This window comes from Labeo rohita, chromosome 7, assembly GCF_022985175.1.
Source record: "Labeo rohita strain BAU-BD-2019 chromosome 7, IGBB_LRoh.1.0, whole genome shotgun sequence".
NCBI lineage: Eukaryota > Metazoa > Chordata > Actinopteri > Cypriniformes > Cyprinidae > Labeo > Labeo rohita.
Genome location: NC_066875.1, coordinates 6,493,818 through 6,515,468, shown reverse-complemented (window position 1 = coordinate 6,515,468; position 21,651 = coordinate 6,493,818). Strand labels below are relative to the sequence as shown.

The following is a 21,651-nucleotide window of genomic DNA, read 5'->3' as shown; positions in this document are numbered from 1 at the left end:
CCAATTAGCACATAAGCAGCGGAATAATAGAAATGATGTTGGGATATTGTGGCTGACCTGAGCTACTTTAGCAGTGTAATTCTCTCTGAGAGAGGCCATCTCCATCTTCAGCATGAGCACTTCCTCCTCGCTGGCCTGCAGGGACGTCATCTGCTGCTGTGCCCACTGCTGTGAGCGTGCCAGCTGGGTGTGCAGCTCCTCCAGTCGCCCCTCACATGCCCGAGCCTAAAGAGACAGAAATCAGCTCTGATTAAAGGCCAAGTGTGTAATTTTGATTTTAAAATCTAACATGGAGACTGTAATTACACATTAGCCTTTATTTCCCTAATTAATTTATGGCTCAACCAATAATTTCATTTTGGGGCAGGACTACCTGTAAGGTTTTTAACTGGGAACTGACTGATTTGTGTGAAGAAATGATTCAGCACTGATGCATTAAATAGATAAAAAGTGATATTAAAGATATTTATAATATTAAAAATGTATTTTTTTTCTTTCTTTTTTTTTTTTAAGGTCTTATAAAAAAAAAAGTAAAAAAGTATTACATTTTCCACAAAAATATTAAGCATCACAACCATTTTCAATATGAAAATAAGAATGTTTTTTGAACAACAAATCAGCATATTAGAATGATTTCTGAAGGATCATGTGACACTGAAGACTGGAGAAGATTGAAGACTGAAAATTCAGCTTTGATCACAGGAATAAATTACTATTATTATTTTAAAATATATTCACATAGAAAACAGATATTTTCAGTTTGAAATTTCATAGTAAAAAAAATTCATTGTATTTTTTTTTTTTAAATAAATGTCCTTCTGACCCCAAACTTTTGTGTGTGTTATTTAAGCATTATTGATATACAGTACTATTATAGTTTTTGGTAATTTTTTAAAATTAGATTTTATTTTTTATATGTTATATTTTCTGTTTTCATTTCAATGTTAGTAGATTTTTAGGAATTTTATTGTGTTTTTGTCATTTTAATGTTAGTTTTTTTTATAATATCCATATAGTTATTTACCCAATTATAGTTTTTTGTATATTTATTTTAGTATATTTTAGTAATTTTAGTTCTTAAACTAACTTAAATTAAACTAAATGAAAATGAGAAATGTTTATTTCAATTAATATTCAGTTAATCTATAATTTCAGTTAATGTTTAATATATACACTACCAGTCAAAGGTTCCTTTGCAGAGAATATGATCAGCATATAGTAAGATTTTTAATGTTTTTTTAAAGAAGTCTCTTCTGCTCACCAAACCTGCATTTATTTGATCCAAAGTACAGAAAAAGCAGCTAAATTTTGAAATATTTTTATTATAACTGTTTTCTATTTGAATATATTTTAAAATGTAATTTATTCCTGTCATTTCAAAGCTGATTTTTCAGCATCATTAATCCAGTCTTTCAGAAATCATTCTAATATTCTGATTTGCTGCACAAAAAATAAAATAAAATAGAATAAAATAAAATAAAATAAAATAAAATAAAATAAAATAAAATAATTGTTAAATATTTAAAACATATATTATTATGTTGAAAACAGCCGAGTAGATTTTTTTTCAGGTTTCTTTGATGAATATAAAGTTCAGAAGATCAGCATTTATCTGAAATAGAAATCTTTTGTAACATTATAAATGTCTTGATCATCACTTTGGCCAATTTACAGCATCCTTGCTAAATAAAAGTATTAATTTCTATAATTTATTTCCCAAAATAATAATAAATAAATAAATAAAATAAAATAAATAAATAAAAATTAAATAAATATACTCACAAAAGCTTTTTATTTCAGATAAATGCTGATATTTGTATCTTTCTATTTATTAAAGAATCCTGAAAAAATGTACTCATCTGTTTTCAATAATAACAGTAATAATAATAATAAAAATAATAATAACTACAACAACAACAACATAATAAAAAATATTTATTTATTAAAATCAGCATGTTAGTATGATTTCTGAAGGATCATGTGACACTGAAGACTGGAGTAATGATGCTGAAATTTTAGCTTTGATCACAGGAATAAATTACATTTTATAATATATTCAAACAGAAAACAGTTTTAAATAGTAAAAATAACTTCAAAATTGTTATTGTTTTTGCTGTATGTGGTATCAAATAAATGCAGGAATGGTGAGCAGAAGAGACTTCTTTTAAAAAAAACATTAAAAATCTTACTATATGCTGATTCTCTGCAAAGGACACAAAATAACAAAACACAAGTGCTGACTTAATCTTTGCTAGTATTAAAATCTCTAAAATCTTAAAATCCCTGAACAAACTGCTATTACTTTGCTTATGATGTGGCAAATCTACAGCAGCTCATGCAATTTTGCCTCATATGAGATCTCAAGTTTCAGCATAGGAGAATTCAGCTTAAATTAAAAGGCAGACTAGTTTCATGGCTAGTAACGCTGTCAGTGTGTAAGATGTTGGAGCGCAGTGACCTTTACCCAGAGCGCACACACTGCAGACGAGAGCCAATAAAAGGCGGTGAAGAAAAGGAGAAAGACAATTAAAATGCTGCGTGTGTGTGTGAGCGAGTTATGAGGTAGTCTCAGACACCTGTGCAGCTTTATATCCAACTCTAATCCCTCTGTGATCCCACACACACACTCAAATGAGATTCTCGACTCATCAGTTTCTTCAATTCACACCTGATTTATAGACGGGGGCCGGAGTATATTTGCAAACACACACACGCGCGCGCGCTCGCTGTAATCATAGCACCTCACACACACATACACAGCCTTACGCAACCATAATTATGTGCCAGGCACACAAACACACACACACAGAAATGATAGCCGCCTTTATTCTGGCGTCTGTCTCCCCCCGCTTCCCCACATGCCGCGTTCCACACGACTGGCGAGAATCATTACTGGCCTTCCTCTGATACGGCTGCAGCACCAACAGCAATTATTTTTAAAAGCCAGAGCTGAAAACAGACAACCGATGCACAACACACGCGCATAATCATTATTTCTGCAGTCCGACCGGAGTGTGAATGTGTGTGTGTGTGTGTGTGTGTATGTATACATTAGGGCCTGGACAGCGGAGACTTTATTTTTTATTTTTCTGTTTTATTGCTATCCTGTAGAGTTTGCTGACCATAAAATGACAAGGATGGTTATCCAAAACCAATTAGAGTTACCCTACAACACTGACAGCACTTAAAGAATGAGAATGAGTGGTTTAAATAACTACACTGGCCCTACTGTCTGCACAAGCGCTGCAGTTTTGCACATATTTAAGGTACTTCAGGACAAAGTGTCACTGAGGGGGTTGCCAAAGTCAGAGAACTCCCTTCCTTATGGACATCACTGTTGGTTCTGAAACATTCTTATCAGCCAATCAGATTTTAGCTGCAGTTTTGGGTTTGTGGTTTTAGTATTAGTTAACCATTTTCGTCTGATTTTACGAGGTACTTCGTAAAATCGAAGTTCTGTCATCATTTACTCATCCTCATGTCACTCCAAACCTATAAGACTTTGATTAATCTTAATATATCTTAAACACGAATTAAGATATTTTTAAAGAAACCCGAGAGAGTTCTGTCTCTACTTTGATAGTCCAAGTAACCAAAACTTTTAAAGGGGTCATCGGATGCAAAATTTACTTTTACATGTTGTTTGAACATAATTGTGTGTTGGCAGTGTGTATATTGTAATGTACTGTGCTGTAACTGTAACCACCCTGTAATGCTAAAAATCCACCCAGTGGTAATCTCTATCATTTAAATCCTCTTTTTCAAATCAGGTCATTGTCTGAGTCTTGGCTGTGTGATGTCACACCGATCAAGGCCGCTCCCACGATAGTTGACTGACACGGCCGTCTTACCTTAGACCTGCCCTGAGTGAGCTGTGAACTGTCCGCCATTGTTTCGACTACTAAGCAACTAAGGTGTTTTGTCATTGGATGTAATAACGAACATAGCAGTCGTCATTTACTCCTGACATCTGAGGCGTGAAGGATTACATTTGTTTTTAAAGGGAATTCGCCCCCTGATCTACATAAATGCATCTATGTTAGCGCAAATCATTCATGATCCAGCCTCACCTACAGAACAAGTGAATATAAGGGTTTTTGTATGCATCTTTGCAAATTGACTTTGTTAATAATGTGCTAGTTAGCAAGTTTTGCGGCTAAATGCAGCTAAAGTAAACAGTACTGCTCGTCACTCCACAGAAGAAACACGCAACAAGACGGGTTGCTATGAAAACAGCTGATTTTGGGTGTTTTTTACACTACTAAAAATTTTAACCAAAGTATGCTATAGACTTTTCATTAAAACGCTAAAGAATTATATCAACTTGTGGAAAATGGGCATCCGAGGACACCTTCAAGCTTTAAAATGTGCATAAAGACATTGTAAAAGTAATCCACATTAATTGAGCTGTTTAATCCAAGACACAATTAGTTTATATGATAAACATATTTAATTTTGACCTTTTTTTGGATTAAAACAGAAAGATTTTGCTGAAAAAGCATGAAAAATCATGAAAAAGATTCAGATAACTAACTGTGAGTCTAAACACATTTCAGAAAAATAACATCGAAATTCCCTTTTAACTAATTGACAAAAAAAAGTAAAATAAATCAATTTTCTCTAACATGTTTCAATCTTAATTCTGAAAATTATAATGCATTTTACTTTTAATGAAATGAATGAACAAATACTTAGTATGTTAATGGGAAATAGAAAATGCAAATTACATTCATTTTAATTTTGCACCAAATGTTTGTTTGTATGGGTTTGAAAATGTCAGCTGAAACAAAGGAGTATGTTACATATTGCATTTGTGAGGAATCTTGCATATTTTATTTCTTACTGAATTAAGACCACATATGTTTTTATTTTATTTTTAAGTCTCTTATGCTCATCATGGCTGCATTTATTTGATCAAAAATACAGAAAAAAACAGTCCTGTGATGCAAAGCTGAATTTTCAGTCACATGATCTTTCAGAAGTCATTCTAATATGCTGATTTATTATTATTATTATTATGATCAATGTTGAAAACAGTTGTATTGCTTCATTTTTTTATTCACCTGTGATACTTTTTCAGGATTTCTTTAAGAATAAAAAGTTAAAAAGAACAGCATTTATTGAAAATAGAAATATTTTCTAACAATACAAGTAATTACTATCACTTTGTATCAATTTAACACATCCTTGCTGAAAAAAGTATTAATTTATTTTAAAAAACATAAAAGATTTCTATTTTAAATGCTGTTGTTTTTAACTTTTTATTCATCAAAGAATCCTGAAAAATGTATCACAGGCTGCAAAAAAATAAATAGCTGTACAACTGTTCTCAACGTTGAAAATAAATCAGCATATTAGAATGATTTCTGAAGAATCATGATCATTTATACAGGTATAATGTTCCTGTGGCTGATAAGTATACCTTGAATGCAATGTAAGTTGCTTTGGATAAAATCTTGCCAAATTAATAAATGTAAATGGAAACAAATATGGACTGAACAATGAATCTCAACAATATGCAGATGCATCAGTCTTACCTCCTCCTGAGAGCACTTGCTCTCACTATGTGCTCTCTGTAGATCTGCACCCATTTGTCTGACTCGCTCCTCTTGGGACGCCCTCTCCTCTGTCAGCTGGACCAGGCACTGCTGGAGACGGGCCTGCTCACTCCTCTGGGCAGTCACCTCTCGACTGTACTCAGCCAGCTAAAACACACAGTTAACTGGTGATATCTGTCTCCACTGTGGTAGGAATGGTTCACGTTGTCTGTGTAGTAGTGGAAGTGAGCGTACCAGCTCCATATACTCTTTATGAGAGGCCTGAGCTGTGCTTAGCTCCAGTCTCAGCTCTCTCCCTCTTTGATCGGCCTTGGCTGCCTCTCGTACCCCCTGTCGCCACCTCTCCCGCTCCTGCTCCAGATCCAGCTTCAGCCTGGACACCGTAGCCTGCAGAGTGCTCATCTGAACAAAAATCATCAATAAATGCAATATTTAACTTGTACTACTGTTCAAAAGTTTAGGATTAGTAAGACTTTTTAATTAACACTTTTATTTAGCAACAATGCTTAAAAAAGACTTTCACATAAATATTTCAAATAAATGCTGTTCTTCTGAACTTTTTTATGCATCAGAGAATCCTGAAAAACACACACAAAACAAAATTTAAGATTCTATGGGTCAAGATTTTTTTCAATTTTTAATAGTTTGAAAAAACTACTTTTTTGAACTTGTCCTAGACGGATTGCTTGATTTTCACCAAAATTGGCTCAGATCATCTTCAGACCATGTTGGCAGAAAGTTATGGAATTCAAGTAGATTAGTCAAACTGTTCTCAAATAACACACGGTCGAATCTGATGAAGAGCACGACAAACTGGACATGAGGCTATATCTCCAAAACGCTTTAGCATATTGAGACCAAACTTGGTGTGTGTTATAACCATGACCTGTACAGTTTTGGCACAGTGCCACCTAGTGGTCAGGAGTTATGAAAAATGGTTATTTTGCCTTTTTTTTTTTGCCATTTGGCCAACTTCTGAAAGATTTGGCCAAAAAAAAAAAAAAAAATAATAATAATAATTTTGCCTTGAAAGGCTATATTTTATGATTGCACTGGCATATACTAATTTATGAAACTCGGTATGTCTTTGGCACCATGCCCTGATGGTACTCAAAAAGTTTCTGGGTGGCACCTTGTGGTCAAAAGTAATAATGAAATTTCCAAAATTGAAATAACTTCTGAAACTGGTCTCAATATATTCTTTGCGTCATGCCAAGAACACATATACCAATTTTGCGAATAATAACTTATAGTCTGATGATTAATCACTTAACTGGTTTGTACCAGGTTTGGATGGGTTTTAGCATATGTTGAAAACAACAGTGAATTTAACAGTAAAAGACTAAAAATGCTACAGTAAAAGCATGTTAAATGGTTAATGGTAAGTACTATACCGTTTTCGGAAATGAAAAAGAATGTAAAATTTACAGTGAATAACTGTGTGAAAAAGTGACATTCCTGTTTCTTCTTAGTTTTTTCTTATCAGTTTTGTGCATTAGGTTTGTATGTTACATCTAATGTTGTTAAATGAATGTTTATTGCATTATTTCAGCTTCACGTGTGTTACCATGATGGTGTTTAGTGCAAAAACCATAAAATCTGTAAAATCTAAAAATTATAAAACCATAAAATCTAAAACATTGCTACCATATTTTTTATGGTAAAATTTTTACAGTGTAGGTTAGGCTAGATTATTAATATGTGATGTTCCCACAATACCTCTTGGTAGTGTTTCTTCACTTGTTCATCTTTGGTCTCCAGTTCTCTCCTGCATAGGTGCAGCTGAGTCTGACTGTTCACCTCTTCTTCCTGCAGTTTGTGAATGGTAAGCTGCAGCTCAGAAACATGCTCCTGATGTGTGTTTAGAAGCTTCTCCTGTTCACACAGCTACACACGCAAAAAACACACCGAGAAAATGAAGAGCTGACAATCACATTCTTAGAAGGAACTGTATTTTATAGGCTACATACACCTATACATGCTTTTATATATTTTTTTATATTAGCCATTTTTGCAACACAAATGTTAAGGAGTTTTGCATTTTGAAAGTTACAGTATGTTCCCCTAGTACCTCACACTCTTTTATTTTCAAAAGATCGAAGCAAATTTTAATCCTTCTGATATGACCTCCTAATAGCGCAGAGCATCACAGATAAACTAGAAAGACGTGGAGGGAACTCTACAGCTGACATATTCACTCAGATGGCTGGCTAAATTAGAGATATACTCCTGCACGACAGATATTAAACTGGGATTAGGGAGATTAATTTGAAACTGCTACTGACTTTTGGATCAGATCTATGAAAGTTTCTAAAGATAGAAGAGTAAATTTACAATCAGCTTTGCTCCTAACTAACATCACTTCAGCGCAGAGAAGAGTAATAAAATCATATTTCCTCCTGATTTGTACACATTTGCATCATTTAAACTATATCGCAACTTGGGGTCGCTAAATTATTTTGCAATTGAAAACAAATTGATTTGATGTAGACTTTTTTCTTTCAAACCAAATTTTTCTAATTTTTAAAGTTCACACTATCGTACCGTACAGTAGTTTGCAAGAGTCTGAAGCCATAATAGATTTGAAGTCTACTTTAAATCAGAAAATAAACAGAAAGTTTGGGAATTTTAAGGGATTTAAAACAAACAAATAGTATTGTGCAAAATGAAAAAAAGAAATATTAAATATTCAGTACTATTTCTAGGTCACTAATCAAATGAGCGAATACAGTTGAGGTCCCATACACCTTGCAGAATCTGCAAAACATTAATTATTTTACCAAAAAAGAGGAAACTGAAGTTGAATTGCCTGCTGTTCTTAAAAAAAAAAATCTTTCAGGTCCCACAAATTCTTTGGTTTTCCAGCATTTTTGTGTATTGAACCCTTTCCAACAATGACTGTGTGATTTTGAGATCCATCTTTTTTCCATTGAGGACAACTGAGGGACTCACTTGCAATTATTACAGAAGGTTCAAACATTCACCGATGCTCCAGAAGGAAAAACAATGCAATAAGAGCTGGGGGTGAAAACTTTTTGAATTTGAAGATCAGGATAAATTTTAATTATTTTGTCTTCTTGGAAACAAGGGCAATATTACATGAAAAAAAAAAAAGATATTTAGGCAAAATAAGAAAAAATGTACACATCTTCATTATGTTCAAAAGTTTACACCCCTGACTCTTAATGCATCGGTTTTCCTTCTATGATTGCATGAGTCCTGTTATTTTGGTAAAATAATTAACTTTTTTCAGATTCAAGGTGTAAACTTTTGACCTCAACTGTATATGACATTGTCCATATGAACTCTTTGTACAGACTTTTGGATGTTCTTTCCTCCACTGAAGCACAAAATAGATTATTTTCAAAACATGAGCATCAGGTTTTACACAAACACGTGGAGCTCATGCTCTTTCCACAAAACCACATACACACGAGAATGCATGCAAGCATGCACGGTTCCTCAGGCACACAGTAATCAATACCGATCAATACAGTGGATCATGACCTTACAGGGGGCTTTGTGAAGCACTTTTGTTTTAATAATACTGCCGTTTAAAGCTCTGAATAAGTGCAAGATGAGTGTGAAGTGTCTCTCACCTTAGTCTGCAGGGCTGAGAGGGTCTCTCTGCTGATGTCCAGCTCTTCCTGGATCTGTTGTTTCTCCTGCTGGAGTCTCAGGGCTTCCTGTTTGCTGCTGCTGGCCTCTGCCTTCACATGCTCAAGCAGTCTCCTGAAGAGGAGAACATGAGCCTTACTTTACCAAACTCCCTCCACCACCATTTCATTACACTTTGCATCTTATTCAGGCCATGAACTGCCAATGTACAGTGGAAAAATCTGTTCTTTGTAATGCTTTAAAGAAGTATGCCTATTTCAATGTGTTAACTAAAAGTATTACATTTAAGGTAAATATATTTTAAATGCACTAAATTTCAACTTCATCATTACAAATATGTAATTAGGGGCCAAGCACTTACTATTATTACAACTATTTTTCTATACACAGCATATCAGTTTCGAAAGAAATTAAAGCCAGTTAGCCAGTACATTTGACCCTACACTTTAACAATATGTGACCCTGAACCACAAAAACAGTTATAAGTTGCACAGGTAAATTTGTAACAATAGCCAACAATACATTGTATGGGTCAAAATTATCCCAAAATCGTTTATGCCAAAAATCATAAGGATATTAAGCAAAGATCATGTTCCATGAAGATATTTTGTAAATTTCCTAACGTAAATATATCAAAACTTAATTTGTGATTAGTATTATGCATTGCTAAGAACTTCATTTGGTCAACTTTTCTCAATTTTCTCAATATTTAGATTTTTTTGCACCCTCATTCCAGATTTTCGTATCTCGGCCAAATTCTGATCTATCCTAACAAACCATACATCAATGGAAAGTGTATTTATTCAGCTTTCATGTGATGTATAAATCTTAATTAAAAAAAAAAAAAATTACCCTTATGACTGTTTCGTGGTCCAGGGTCACATATTTCAAAGATACAATACAATTACAATAGAAGTAATTATGAAATTACCCATTAAGTTTTACTTAATAGGATAGTTCAACGAAAAATAAAAAATGTTTACTCGTCCCCAAGTTGTTCTAAACTTGTATGAGTTTCTTTCTTCTGTTGAACATAAAGATATTTTGAAAAAGAATGTGAATGACCAAACAGTTGATGTGAACTACGAAAATACTATGACCATTAACTGTTCGGTTAGCCACATTATTCCTTTGAAAATATCTCGTTTTGTGTTCAACAGAATACAGAAATTCATACAGATTCAGAACAACTTGAGGTGAGTAAAAGAATTTTGGGTGAACTATCCCTTTATATACGTATATCAACACAAATTCACTACTTAACTAGTGCATTACTAGCTCAGCAGCTTGCATTAAATATAAATTTAAACAATTATGCATTTTCATGTAATTGCAATAATGTAGATGAGTTTGTTTCTCCATCGGAACAGATTTGGAGAAATTGGTGAGATTGGTGATGGCCTGATGGTGAGTAAATTTGAGCAAATTTTCATTTTTGAAAGAACTGTTTCTTTAGTCATATTCCTATAAACTATATTATTTCCATAATAATTAAAGTATGCTAAAGTATGCTAAACATCCAACTATTCCTATGTGCAATATGCATCAGTATGCATGGATTCTGGACCATCTGAGGCCAAGTCTGGTTTAAGCTGGTCTTTTTTAAAAGCAGGGCATGGATTTTTATTTACAGAGCAAATTGTGTATGGGCATGACAGAATGGACACTATTTCCAACTCAACTAGTCCGTCAGACAGACCATCTTAATTCAGGCATGATAACATGCAGAAACGGTAAGCATGAGAGAGAGGTCAGATTTAAATAGAGAAGGCAAGCGTGAATATTTAATGAGCATGGCCGAAACTAAATACGAGAACAGGGCGGCGATGAGCTCATGCACCGTTTCAGCATGGATCAACAAATCACACGCAGCTACAACAAATCAGCATCTCAAATCACTCCCCAAACACTGTAAAGGCAAGAGAAAAGCTCATCGCAGCAGAAGAGAGAGGTGTTGACCAATCCAAACCTCCTCGACCTCAACTCAAACAAGTCAAGGACAAGAGAGGGTGTCTGGGCACCGAAGCAGGCAGTTGACTAGGTGATGTGTCACTTTTTCAGGTGGTGAAGAGCGTGGGGAGATCCCATGAAAGCCCCACGTGTCTCTCTTACCTCTTTCTCAGCTATTGGCGAAGCGGCCACGGTAACAGCTAATCGATCGCTCGCGAAATCCCCCAGCACACCCTCGCCGGGAATGATCAATATCCCTAGCAATTAGAATCCCCTATCTGCATGGCTGCAGGGACCTCGGGGTAGATCTGTGGCCCACAAACACCCAATTTAGTCCTCAACTTACCACTTAATTACTAAATCCTGTGTGATGCGTATTGGCAGATGGGAAGTTGTGCTGAGCACCAGCGGATGGCTGACTGAACAAGAGACCTTTGGTAAGGTGCTAGTTAAGATGCGCTTTCTCGTCCTCTTCCAGCCAGTTAAACATCTGTTTCACACATGGATCCAGACCCACACTGATTCCTCCATTGAGCAGCACACCTTCTCATAGGAGGGCAGAGAGAGAGGTACAAGGGTCATGAAGACAAAAACACACTCTGAACTGTCCTAAGAATTGCAGCTTTGCTTAATAAAACTTGGTTAGTGTCAGAGATACTGGCACAGTGGACTGTGCACATGCTCAGGACAAAGAGCTGTTGGCTCATTGAAAACCCAGTTAGAGTCCTAATCCCATTTTGTCTCTTCCTAGCTGATGCTGCATGCAAGTCCTCCTGGGAAGCTCATCAGCTCAGTCAGATGATTTCAAGATCAAATGCTGCAACACTCGAGAGACTGTCATGAGCGCTGGTGAGAGAATTTAGCATTCACCAGTTTTAATGAAGACGACTGGGCAGTCAAATTCAAAATGTAATGCTGACTGGTAAGTTTCATTTGCGTGTGCTTGCTGAAGAATGGTGCTCATCTTTGGTGGACCATGAGTTATCTGTGGAGATGCGTGTTGCAGAAGTGTTATCTGGCCCCCAGAAACCGGTGTAACACTCTTTCACACCTATTTTTTGCAGTTCTGGAAGGAGTCAAATTTACATACACTCTTCAAAATAAAGGTTCTTTATTGGCATCGATGGTTCCATGAAAATCCCTTGAACATCCATGGAACCTTTCAAATGCAGAAAAGGTTCTTTATAGTGGAAAAAAGGTTCTTTAGATTTTTAAAATGTTCTTCAAAATGGTTCATTTTAGAACTGTTCACTGAAAGGTTCTTTGGGGAGTCAAAAATCGAGCTTCTATGGCATCACTGTAAAAACACCTCTTTGGAGCTTTTATTTTAAAAAAGTGTATATGGCTTAGTGTATATGGCTTTTTTTTTCTTTTTTATACATATATATATATGGCTTCAACTACCAAACACATTTACACTTGTCCAGTTGGATCTGAAATGAGTCTCAAACCACTTGTTGAAGTAGTTTGTGCAGTCAGATTGCAATCTATCTTGAATGCGTTTTGGAGGCCGTTTACACCGTTATGTGATCAGATGACTATACGTTCAGAGAAACTGCATGAAGTGGCCAAGTGTAAATAAGCGCATTGACATTTAGGGTAAATTTCAGATTTCTTTCCTTCTTTTTCATCAAACCAAAGATGCTTTTTTAGCAACTGAAACACAAAATAGAGAGCAAGTCTGTATCAACGATTGGTTATTTTAATAAAAATAATACAATTTATGTACATTTTAATGTCAAACGCTTGTCTTGTCTTAGTCTGCCTGGACTGTTTTTGTTCCTGTTCATGATAGTTAGGGTATGTTGAAAAACTCCCATCTCATGTTCTCCCTCAACTTCAACATCGTTCTATATCACTGTTTTACCTTTTTTGTTAAGGGTGTTTGATCTTCTTTGCATGTTCACTTTGCAAAGACTAGGTCGAAAGTTCTGCCACGATGTAGGATGATTTTGAAATTATTTTTGAAGTTGAGGGAGAAAATACATTTGGAGTTTTTCGATATACTCTAACTGTCTTGAGTCAGAATACACAGAGTTCAGGGAGAGAAAGGCAAGACGAGGGTTTGAGATTAAAAAGTATTTAAATTGTATTATTTTTAAGAAAATAACCAATCGTTTAGCTAGATAAGACACTTCTTCCTCGGCTGAGATCGTTTACAACCGCATTTGGGATCGTTTGAAGCTGCATTTAAACTACATTTTGGAAGTTCAAAATCGGGGCACCATATCAGTCCATTATACGGAGAAAAATCCTGAAATGTTTTCCTCAAAAAACATAATTTCTTTACGACTGAAGAAAGAAAGACATGAACATCTTGGATGACAAGGGGGTGAGTACATTATATGTGAATCTTTGTTTTGGAAGTGGACTTATAACAGTCCAATGAAGCATTGCGAAAGACATAATCTAAATAAATGCAAAGGAGAAATATAACACTATTGACTCAGAGATGTTGATTACATATCTAGGAACAATATTATATTATGCACATAAATATTTAAGTAGTTTGAGAGTTTGAGACTGACTAGAAAACTGCTTCATCAAATAGGAGGGCTGCTAAAGAGTTCTTGGGCGCAATTTGCTTGTTGTCATTCTCTGATAGGTGGAAAATATCTTACAAAATTATGGGTAATGTAATTTCTCACCAGGAATCCTAACATGACTAACTGTAAAAAAAGAAAAAAAAGAAAAAGTTGTTTCAACTTAAAATAATTCGTTACTCCGCTGCCTTAAAATTTTTTGTTTAGTCAACTAAAATATTCCAGTTGTCAATTAAGTAACTTAAAATTTCAAGTTGACTGAACTAAAAACTTTAAGGCAGTGGGGTAACATATTATATTAAGTTGAAACAACTTAAACTTAAAGTTGAACTTTTTCAAATCATTTTTTTCACAGTGTAGTTAAAAATTTTTTTAAATAATGCATAGGGCTTCAAAAACAGCATATTCCATCAATTAACAACATAATAGCTCACAGTAGGTCTGTCTGTAAAGGTTTATAAGTTAATGTTAAAAATCATTTCCCCCAACTTTTGCATCCTGAACCCGACAGTTGCACTTCATAATGCCAGAATCATGGGAAACATAGTTTTAAATCATAACCTTTATTTTAAATTGCTTAATTATTTCCTGTGGTAATGGACAGCTGCCATCCATAAAGCTTAAGTCGTATTTAACCTAGAATATTTCTACAACAAACCTGATCCAAACTCAGAAAGTCAAGGCTCAAAGAAAATCCAGAGTTTCCCACTGGTAATACTGGCATTGTGTTGGCGTTCATGTGCGCTCATCTGGTAAATACGATCATTGAGACATGACTTGAAGGCAGTATAAAGCTGAGAAATTTGGATTAATCGGCTCATAGCTTCACTAGCAGCCTTAATATGAGTGTGATATGAGAGTGTTATCCTGAGGAACTGAGTTTGGAAAGCTGTATGCTATACTATGCCATCCAACTAATCACTCAAAGTGCATTTGAAAACATGCATATCCCCGAAAATGCTGAGAAACCTGCACGCTGCCATTTTTGCTCACAGGTGTTTATTTCTGGACACACCGAACCATTCTGAGTTGTAAACTAACTTCCATGTGACTAATCACATTGGAATTACAGGGAAATGACGTCTTGAACTGTGATGTCAATTATAATAAATGTTACTGCCAACAGTTTTGTCAGAATACATGGTTACTTTTGAATGGACAGACATTTTTTGCTTTTCGTTTTGTAGTTGTGGCACTAGTAGGGGCTAACCGGACCATGCTGACCCGTCGGTTACCTTGAGTCCTGCAGCTCCTGTTGAGTGCTTTCCAGACTGTCTGTTATTTTCTTGAACTCCACTTGGAGTCTTCTCTGGGCTTTCTCTGCCCGCACCACCTCCGTCACACGCTCTGAGAGCTGCTCCTGAGCCAGACGCTGACTTCCCTCCAACAGCTGCACTTTTTCCTGTTGCCGCGTCAGCTCCTGAGCTGAAACACACACATATAAAACATGAAATCTGTGAAGATTTCTATGTCTGGGTCATTATATGTTACAGCCCATATAAAATAGCATGCTAATCCCTTTCCAGGGATAACACGGTCACATCTGCCCCTCTTCATCTGGGTTGAGGATATTGTTTCTAATGAGCATCATTCCCACAGTGGTGTGTGTGAAGATGTGCATGTATCTGATGGCTTGAGGCTCTGAATTGATGGGCTGTTTCATTTCAGATGGGAGACTCAGACCGCTAAAGAACACAAACAGGTGCACACACATATTCTGACAAACCCACACGCTCTATCACACAGATTTAAATGCAATTGCTTTTCTCTTGCAAAGTCAAGAGAAAAATCACTGCCCTGCTGAAATGACCAAATTAGACCAGCATGAATTTTTGTGGTTTGTTCTCATGAGTCAAGAAACCACATCTGAGTCTCCGTCTACCATATTTGATGGTAAATGGAAGAAACAAGCTTTCTTAGAGCCAAATGTACTTTTCTGAGCCTTCTTAACAAAGATTTTTAATCAGCTAGCCCCAATATGGTTTTTAATGAATATGCCCTATCAGAGTAAGCACAAGTGTAAGCTTATTGTGTAATTAATTTCTCATAACCAGATTACAGTTACATTGTAAATTTTTTTTTACATAAGCATATATTATTCACACAATGACAGTATATTATTCCTAATTTATTGATTATACCTTTTTATTATATTATAAATTTTCTTTTTTATTTGTTGGTTAACGGATCTGTCTGAATAAAAATTTACAGATAAGTTACTCACCCCCTGTCATCCAAGATGTTCATGTCTTTCTTTCTTCTGTCATAAAGAAATTACGTTTTGAGGAAAACATTTCAGGATTACTCTCCATATAGTGGACTTCTATGGTGCCCCCGAGTTTGAACTTCCAAAATGCAGTTTAAATGCGGCTTCAATGGGCTCTAAACGATCCCAGCCAAGGAAGAAGGGTCTTATCTAGCAAAACAATCGGTTATTTTCTAAAAAAATTTAACTTCAAATGCTCATCTTGTCAAGCTCTGTGTGAACTCTAACTGTCTGTGTATTAGACAGTTAGGGTATGTCGAAAAAATCCCATCTGATTTTCTTCTCCAACTTCAAAATCATCCTACATTGCTGCAGAAGTACCGACGCAGTGTTTACAAAGTGAACGTGCAAAAAAAGATGTGAACGTGCCCCTTACAAAAAAGGTAAAACAGCGATTTTGAAGTTGGAGAAGAAAATGAGATGGGAGATTTTCCACCTACCCTAACTGTGTCTTGAACCGGAGTACATGCAGAGCTAGACAAAACGAGCATATGAGGTTAAAAAGTATATAAATTGTAATATATTTTTTTTGTTTGTTTTTTTTAGAAAATAACCGTTTCGCTAGGTAAGACCCTTCTTCCTTGGCTGGGATCGTTTCAAGCCTTTTGAAGCTAGATTTAAAAAAGGGGGTGAGTAAACTATCTGTGAATTTGAACTTTGACCTTTAACGGTCACATACTGTAACATGCAGGTAAACAAATAAAATATTTAATCCTGTCTTGTGTGTATTTTATTGAAATTAATTTATTTTAATTTTATATTTTTATGATTTAATTAATTTTTTAGCTTTCCATCAACTTCTACAGTACTTTCAAGAAGCCCTGTTTGGGAAAACCTGACAAAATGCTTAATGCACTTCATGTTGTTGATAACAAAAAAGTTGATATATTTTCTTTGTCTTTGTAATTTAATATCAATATGGTACTATATGGTAATAACAATATGGTATTATCCTATTCAAATGAATGTGATAAAACAAGTTAGATAAAAAGTAATCAAAAAGTAGTCAGATTATATTAACCAAAATATCTAATGTCATAGATTACATTGATAACTACATTTCATTAACTGACTACATTTTGTAAGCAATCTACCCAGCACAGAGTTTGGCTTAGGTCTCCAAATAGGTGTTTCTCCTTTCTTCAGGGCATTTACTATTATTATCATCATTACAATGTACCATGAAAGTTCTACAGGTGTTCTGCTCGGTGTTACCCGTGTCTCTGCAGGTGGCGTGAGCCTCCTTCAGTTGTTCTCTTAGCTGTAGCATCTGTGTTTTGAGTGAGGCGCACTCTTTCTCCCTCTGCCTTTTCTCTTTCTTGGCTCTCTGCAGATCAGCTTCCAGCCCTCGAGCAGAGACGGCCTGTCTCTCTGCCTCTGCAGCCTTGCTTCGGATCTTCTCCCGCGCCTGCAGAAGATCAGCCTCGGACTGTCTCAGTAGGGCGTCTCTCTTCTGGATAGCCTGAGAGAGGGCGACTGAGAATCCGCCACAGGCAAAACGTACCTGATCTGTACATACAGTGTGTATATGTGTGTGTACTTGTTTACCTGTTCACACTGCCTTTGAGTTGCCTGTAGCTCTCCTTCCAGATTGGCTACCTTATGTTCCAGAGATTCAACTTGTGCCCGTCTCTGGCCCTCATCCACTGCACCCGCCTGGAGCTTCCTCACCTGCTCCTGCAGCCGCTGCACCTCTGCACAACACCCAGCTGATTGGAATCAGTGTGAGAATCGAGTGAGAAAGTGAGCTGGGAGTTGACTCACCTGCCGTACTGGCATCTCGGTGCCGCACCAACTCCAGCTGGCAGACCCGCAGCTCCTGGGCGCTCTGACCGCAGCGCTCCAGCGACTGGAACAGCGCCTAAGGACAAACACACACACACCTCCACTAACATGCAAAGTCGTCACACAGCTGTCAAACTTCTGTGACTGTGCCTTGGGGGAGTTGTGTTGATGCCCGGGGCGCTGGAGGGGCCGACCTAAGGCGGATAAGAATTCCCCCTCTTTCCCGAGCTGACTCCATCCCTAAGGCTATCGCTACGCCCGCTGCTTCCGCTCACCTCTTCGACTCCATTCCTCTTCCGTCTGGCCTTCATTTAGCATCCCCAATGCGGCATACGCCTGCTGAGGTTTCGACACAAGGCAAGCACCCGGTTTGTCCCTGACAGGTGTCGCCTCCAATCTGGCAGTCAGCGCTTTTGACGCGCTAACCATTCAATTAAGTCTCTGGGATGCTTTACGTGTGGGTGCCATCTCTTAATTACCCCGGGAACCGGGTTGCACTCGCACGTCACGGCTCTGACAGGTGAACCGGCATGTCACGGCGGGGGTAACACGTACCCGTGCTCTCGACGCCGCGTGTCTGTCTGCCGCATGCAAGCGGGACAGGTTTTAGCGGGATCTGATTGTGAAACTAATATAGTAGAGGCATAATCAGCAAACACGGACAAGGTTGGGGGCCCTTCGTTTGGCACCATTAAAATAACGAGGTGTCACGAGGCGCTGGGACTCGCCGCTCCAACGCCAACATGTGTCAAGACAAATCTATATTTCATGGGCACTTACAGATGTATAAATAGCCAAACGAGGTGCTCGAATCATCTATAAAACTCTGCTAAAAGGTTGCCAGAAGATGGCGGGCACTGTCAGCGGGACAGAAGGGTAATCAATCTGGGAAGGGGGAGCGGGTGGGCAGTGGCGCGAGGAGGGCACTAAATCACGCCGCCGTTTGCGTAGAGCGCGACGAAACGCTGACACTTCGGCTGACGTGCGAGCTCTCCGACAGCCTGATGGATCGCTCCACTACACTCCATTAAAGCTGGATGGCTCGCTGCCACGCTGACATAACAAACAATTAGTCACAAAGGTGCCCATGAACTTGCACGGAGCCTCTCCGGATTCAATCAAAGCCTCCGCTCATGACTGATAAATAGTCCCCGAGTTGCACGGTGTCAATGCATACAGTAACGTATGACACGGAGAGCAGGTGGGTCCATTTAAAGCCCATTTTTGTAACAGGCAGAGATTACGGTGATGGATCCATACAGATGTGAGAGTAGCATGTGGTGTTTCTCTCAACTACAAAGACAAACACTGATAGCCCTTCACTCACGTGCTCTAGTTCCTGGACGCGGGACAGCTGGGATTCGTAGTCTGAGTTGGCATGAATGTGAGTGGCGCGGTAGATGGAAAAATCAGCCTGTGTCTTCACTACCATCTCTTCTTGCTCTTCAGCCTAGAAAACACACAAGGTTTTTAGATTGACAATGATGTTGGAAATCCATATGACAGCAACAGGCTATTTACACAATCAAACTTGGAGGCAAAAAATATGAAAATTGCAGTCAAACGATTAATCGTGATTAATCGCATACAAAATAAAAGTCTGAGTTTGCCAAATATGTGTGTGTACTGTTATTATTATGTATATATAAATACCAACACAATTATGTACATATTTAAGAAATATATATAAGTATATGCATTTATTAAAATGTGTACACAATTTATAATTATATATATAAATATATATATAAATATTTTGTACATAAATAACATATTCAGGATTCCCACTCTTTTTCTGTGATCATTTTCCAGGACATTTTTATTTTAATTATGGCGGGAATAAAAGACAAGGAGAACGCCCTAAAGTAACATATTCCCCTCTCGAGAAGTCTTTAAAAACGTACAGTTTATGGCCATGACTTAACTATAAAATAAGCTCTTTAACATGAGCTCTTAATTACATGCTACAACAAATTATTTTCAGAACCAATTTCAGTCCCATAGCAAAATAAACAAAATATACTGTAATAAATTAAATTATTAAATTATAAAAGTATTAAATTATTTTATTTACCTATTTGAAAATAAAAATAAAATAAAGCAGTTCATTATTTATGCTAACAATAATATTAAAGATAATATTTTAAAATATTGGCATGTGTCCTTCAAATATTTTCTATTGAGTGTTGCTTTAAAAGGATCAAGTGAAAAATGAGTGTATTCTGACCAACTTAAACACCTCTGATTGGCCATTGCATATCACAGTTCATAGAAAGTGATATAAATATTCACGGAAGTGTTTGAAAGCAGCTGCTGGTATTGTTACGTTTTTAAAAGCTAATTTACGCATGCTTAATCCAGACCTGTACGTCATCTTACATTTCATATAGTTGACTGTTGACAAATATAGAATTTTGAATTATATCGTATCGACCGAAATGAATCAATATAATGTGACATAAATTTTGCCCATATTGTCCAGCCCTACGATCCATAGAAAGATTCTACATACATGATTAGTTTCTGATCTCATTTTTTTTTTTGGTGAAATTATGCTACATAAAAAAAATATCTGCAGTAAACAAAAACAGCACACTAGTTGATTGAGAGCAAAAATTTACTCTCTGACAGCAGGTGGTGCTTATGGAACAGCAGCAATACAGCGTTTCCCTGGTTATCGCTGTAAACAAAGCAGCACTGCGCCTAGAAATACTACTTTAATATGGATAATACAGTGGCAAGATAAAAAGAAAATACCATCTGAGTTCCCCTCAGAGATGCATTAATATACTATAAACACCCCCCCCAGTTACATTTTATTTAAATAAATATTTTGTGCATTGTGAACAGAGAGCTCGCTCTGCCAGTATTTTCTCCGTTTTGCCTTCATCTTCAGCATCTCTGGCCTTAGTCCTGTTTACAGGCTTCGTAATATTTCCACACAAATTACATTTTGGAAAATGCTTGCAATACAGTTTGTGTGTAAGTCCAGAACAGAGATCGGCTGAAATAAAACAAAAGAGCTGACTGCTAATTGCGCGTTTGAAGCAGAAACTGGTCAGTTACGATTTATGGCAGTTTAACCATTTTCTACTACGAGCATTATTTGTTTCGGGCTTGACTAAAGGACAACACAGTTCCTTCTTTTAATAATAATTTTCCAGGACAACTAAAGATTTTCCAGGACATTTTCCATTTTCTCTCATTTTCCATGTGTTTTCCAGGACTGGAAAATTAGTCATCCATTTTCCAGTTTTTCCAGGACGCGTGGGAACCCTGATATTTCTCTTAAATATATACACAAATGTGTGCGTATTTATATATACATAATACTTACACACAGTGCACACACATTTATTAGGCAAACGTAAACTTTTATTTTGTAATCGCAATTAATCGTTTGACATCCCTATTGTCTTCTTGTAATTACACAGGCGCTAGAAAAACCATGGACATGTGTTTCGTTCCTAGGGAACACGTATACTAAAAATATATCTTGATTAATCTCAAAACCCACTAGTACCCACTTACCTGCCTTTTAGTTAAGACTATTGAATATTAATTAGGTGACAAATGATCTATCACCTAATTAATATTCATAAGCCAGGATGATGCAGTTTATTATGTGCCCTTGGGGTTGAAATACCCCTTAAAAATAGTTATAAAATAGGGAAATAAGCAGTAATCTGAAGAGAAAGAGCTGGTAGTCATTATTCTGAACTGTAAAACAGCAAATAAAAACAGCTTAGTTTCAATCTGGTCTCTATTTTTCTCTCTTCAGTCAGTAAGGTCTGATAACAGGCCCTAATGCCTGTTAAGTTTTTCCTTCTGAGAAAGATAAATCAGTCCAGCACAATGCTGTCAGAACTGAAGGCTGAATATAAAACAGTTCCAAATGGGCTCGGGCTTAATGAAGATAATATTTCATTAT

General features: G+C 36.6%; 1 protein-coding gene across 1 annotated transcript in view; it reads right to left on the bottom strand.

Moving 5' to 3' along the window:
• LOC127168516 (trichohyalin) overlaps positions 1 to 21,651 on the bottom strand; it is a 170,632-nt gene that overhangs the window by 14,668 nt on the left and 134,313 nt on the right. Inside the window, exons 20-29 of the mRNA XM_051115454.1 lie at positions 19,048 to 19,170; positions 17,700 to 17,796; positions 17,484 to 17,629; positions 17,151 to 17,397; positions 14,905 to 15,094; positions 9,158 to 9,290; positions 7,278 to 7,445; positions 5,793 to 5,960; positions 5,538 to 5,705; positions 58 to 225 (exon numbers count right to left, since the gene is read on the bottom strand). Coding sequence (XP_050971411.1) covers positions 58 to 225; positions 5,538 to 5,705; positions 5,793 to 5,960; positions 7,278 to 7,445; positions 9,158 to 9,290; positions 14,905 to 15,094; positions 17,151 to 17,397; positions 17,484 to 17,629; positions 17,700 to 17,796; positions 19,048 to 19,170 — 1,608 coding nt within the window. The remainder of the gene's footprint in view (positions 1 to 57; positions 226 to 5,537; positions 5,706 to 5,792; positions 5,961 to 7,277; positions 7,446 to 9,157; positions 9,291 to 14,904; positions 15,095 to 17,150; positions 17,398 to 17,483; positions 17,630 to 17,699; positions 17,797 to 19,047; positions 19,171 to 21,651) is intronic.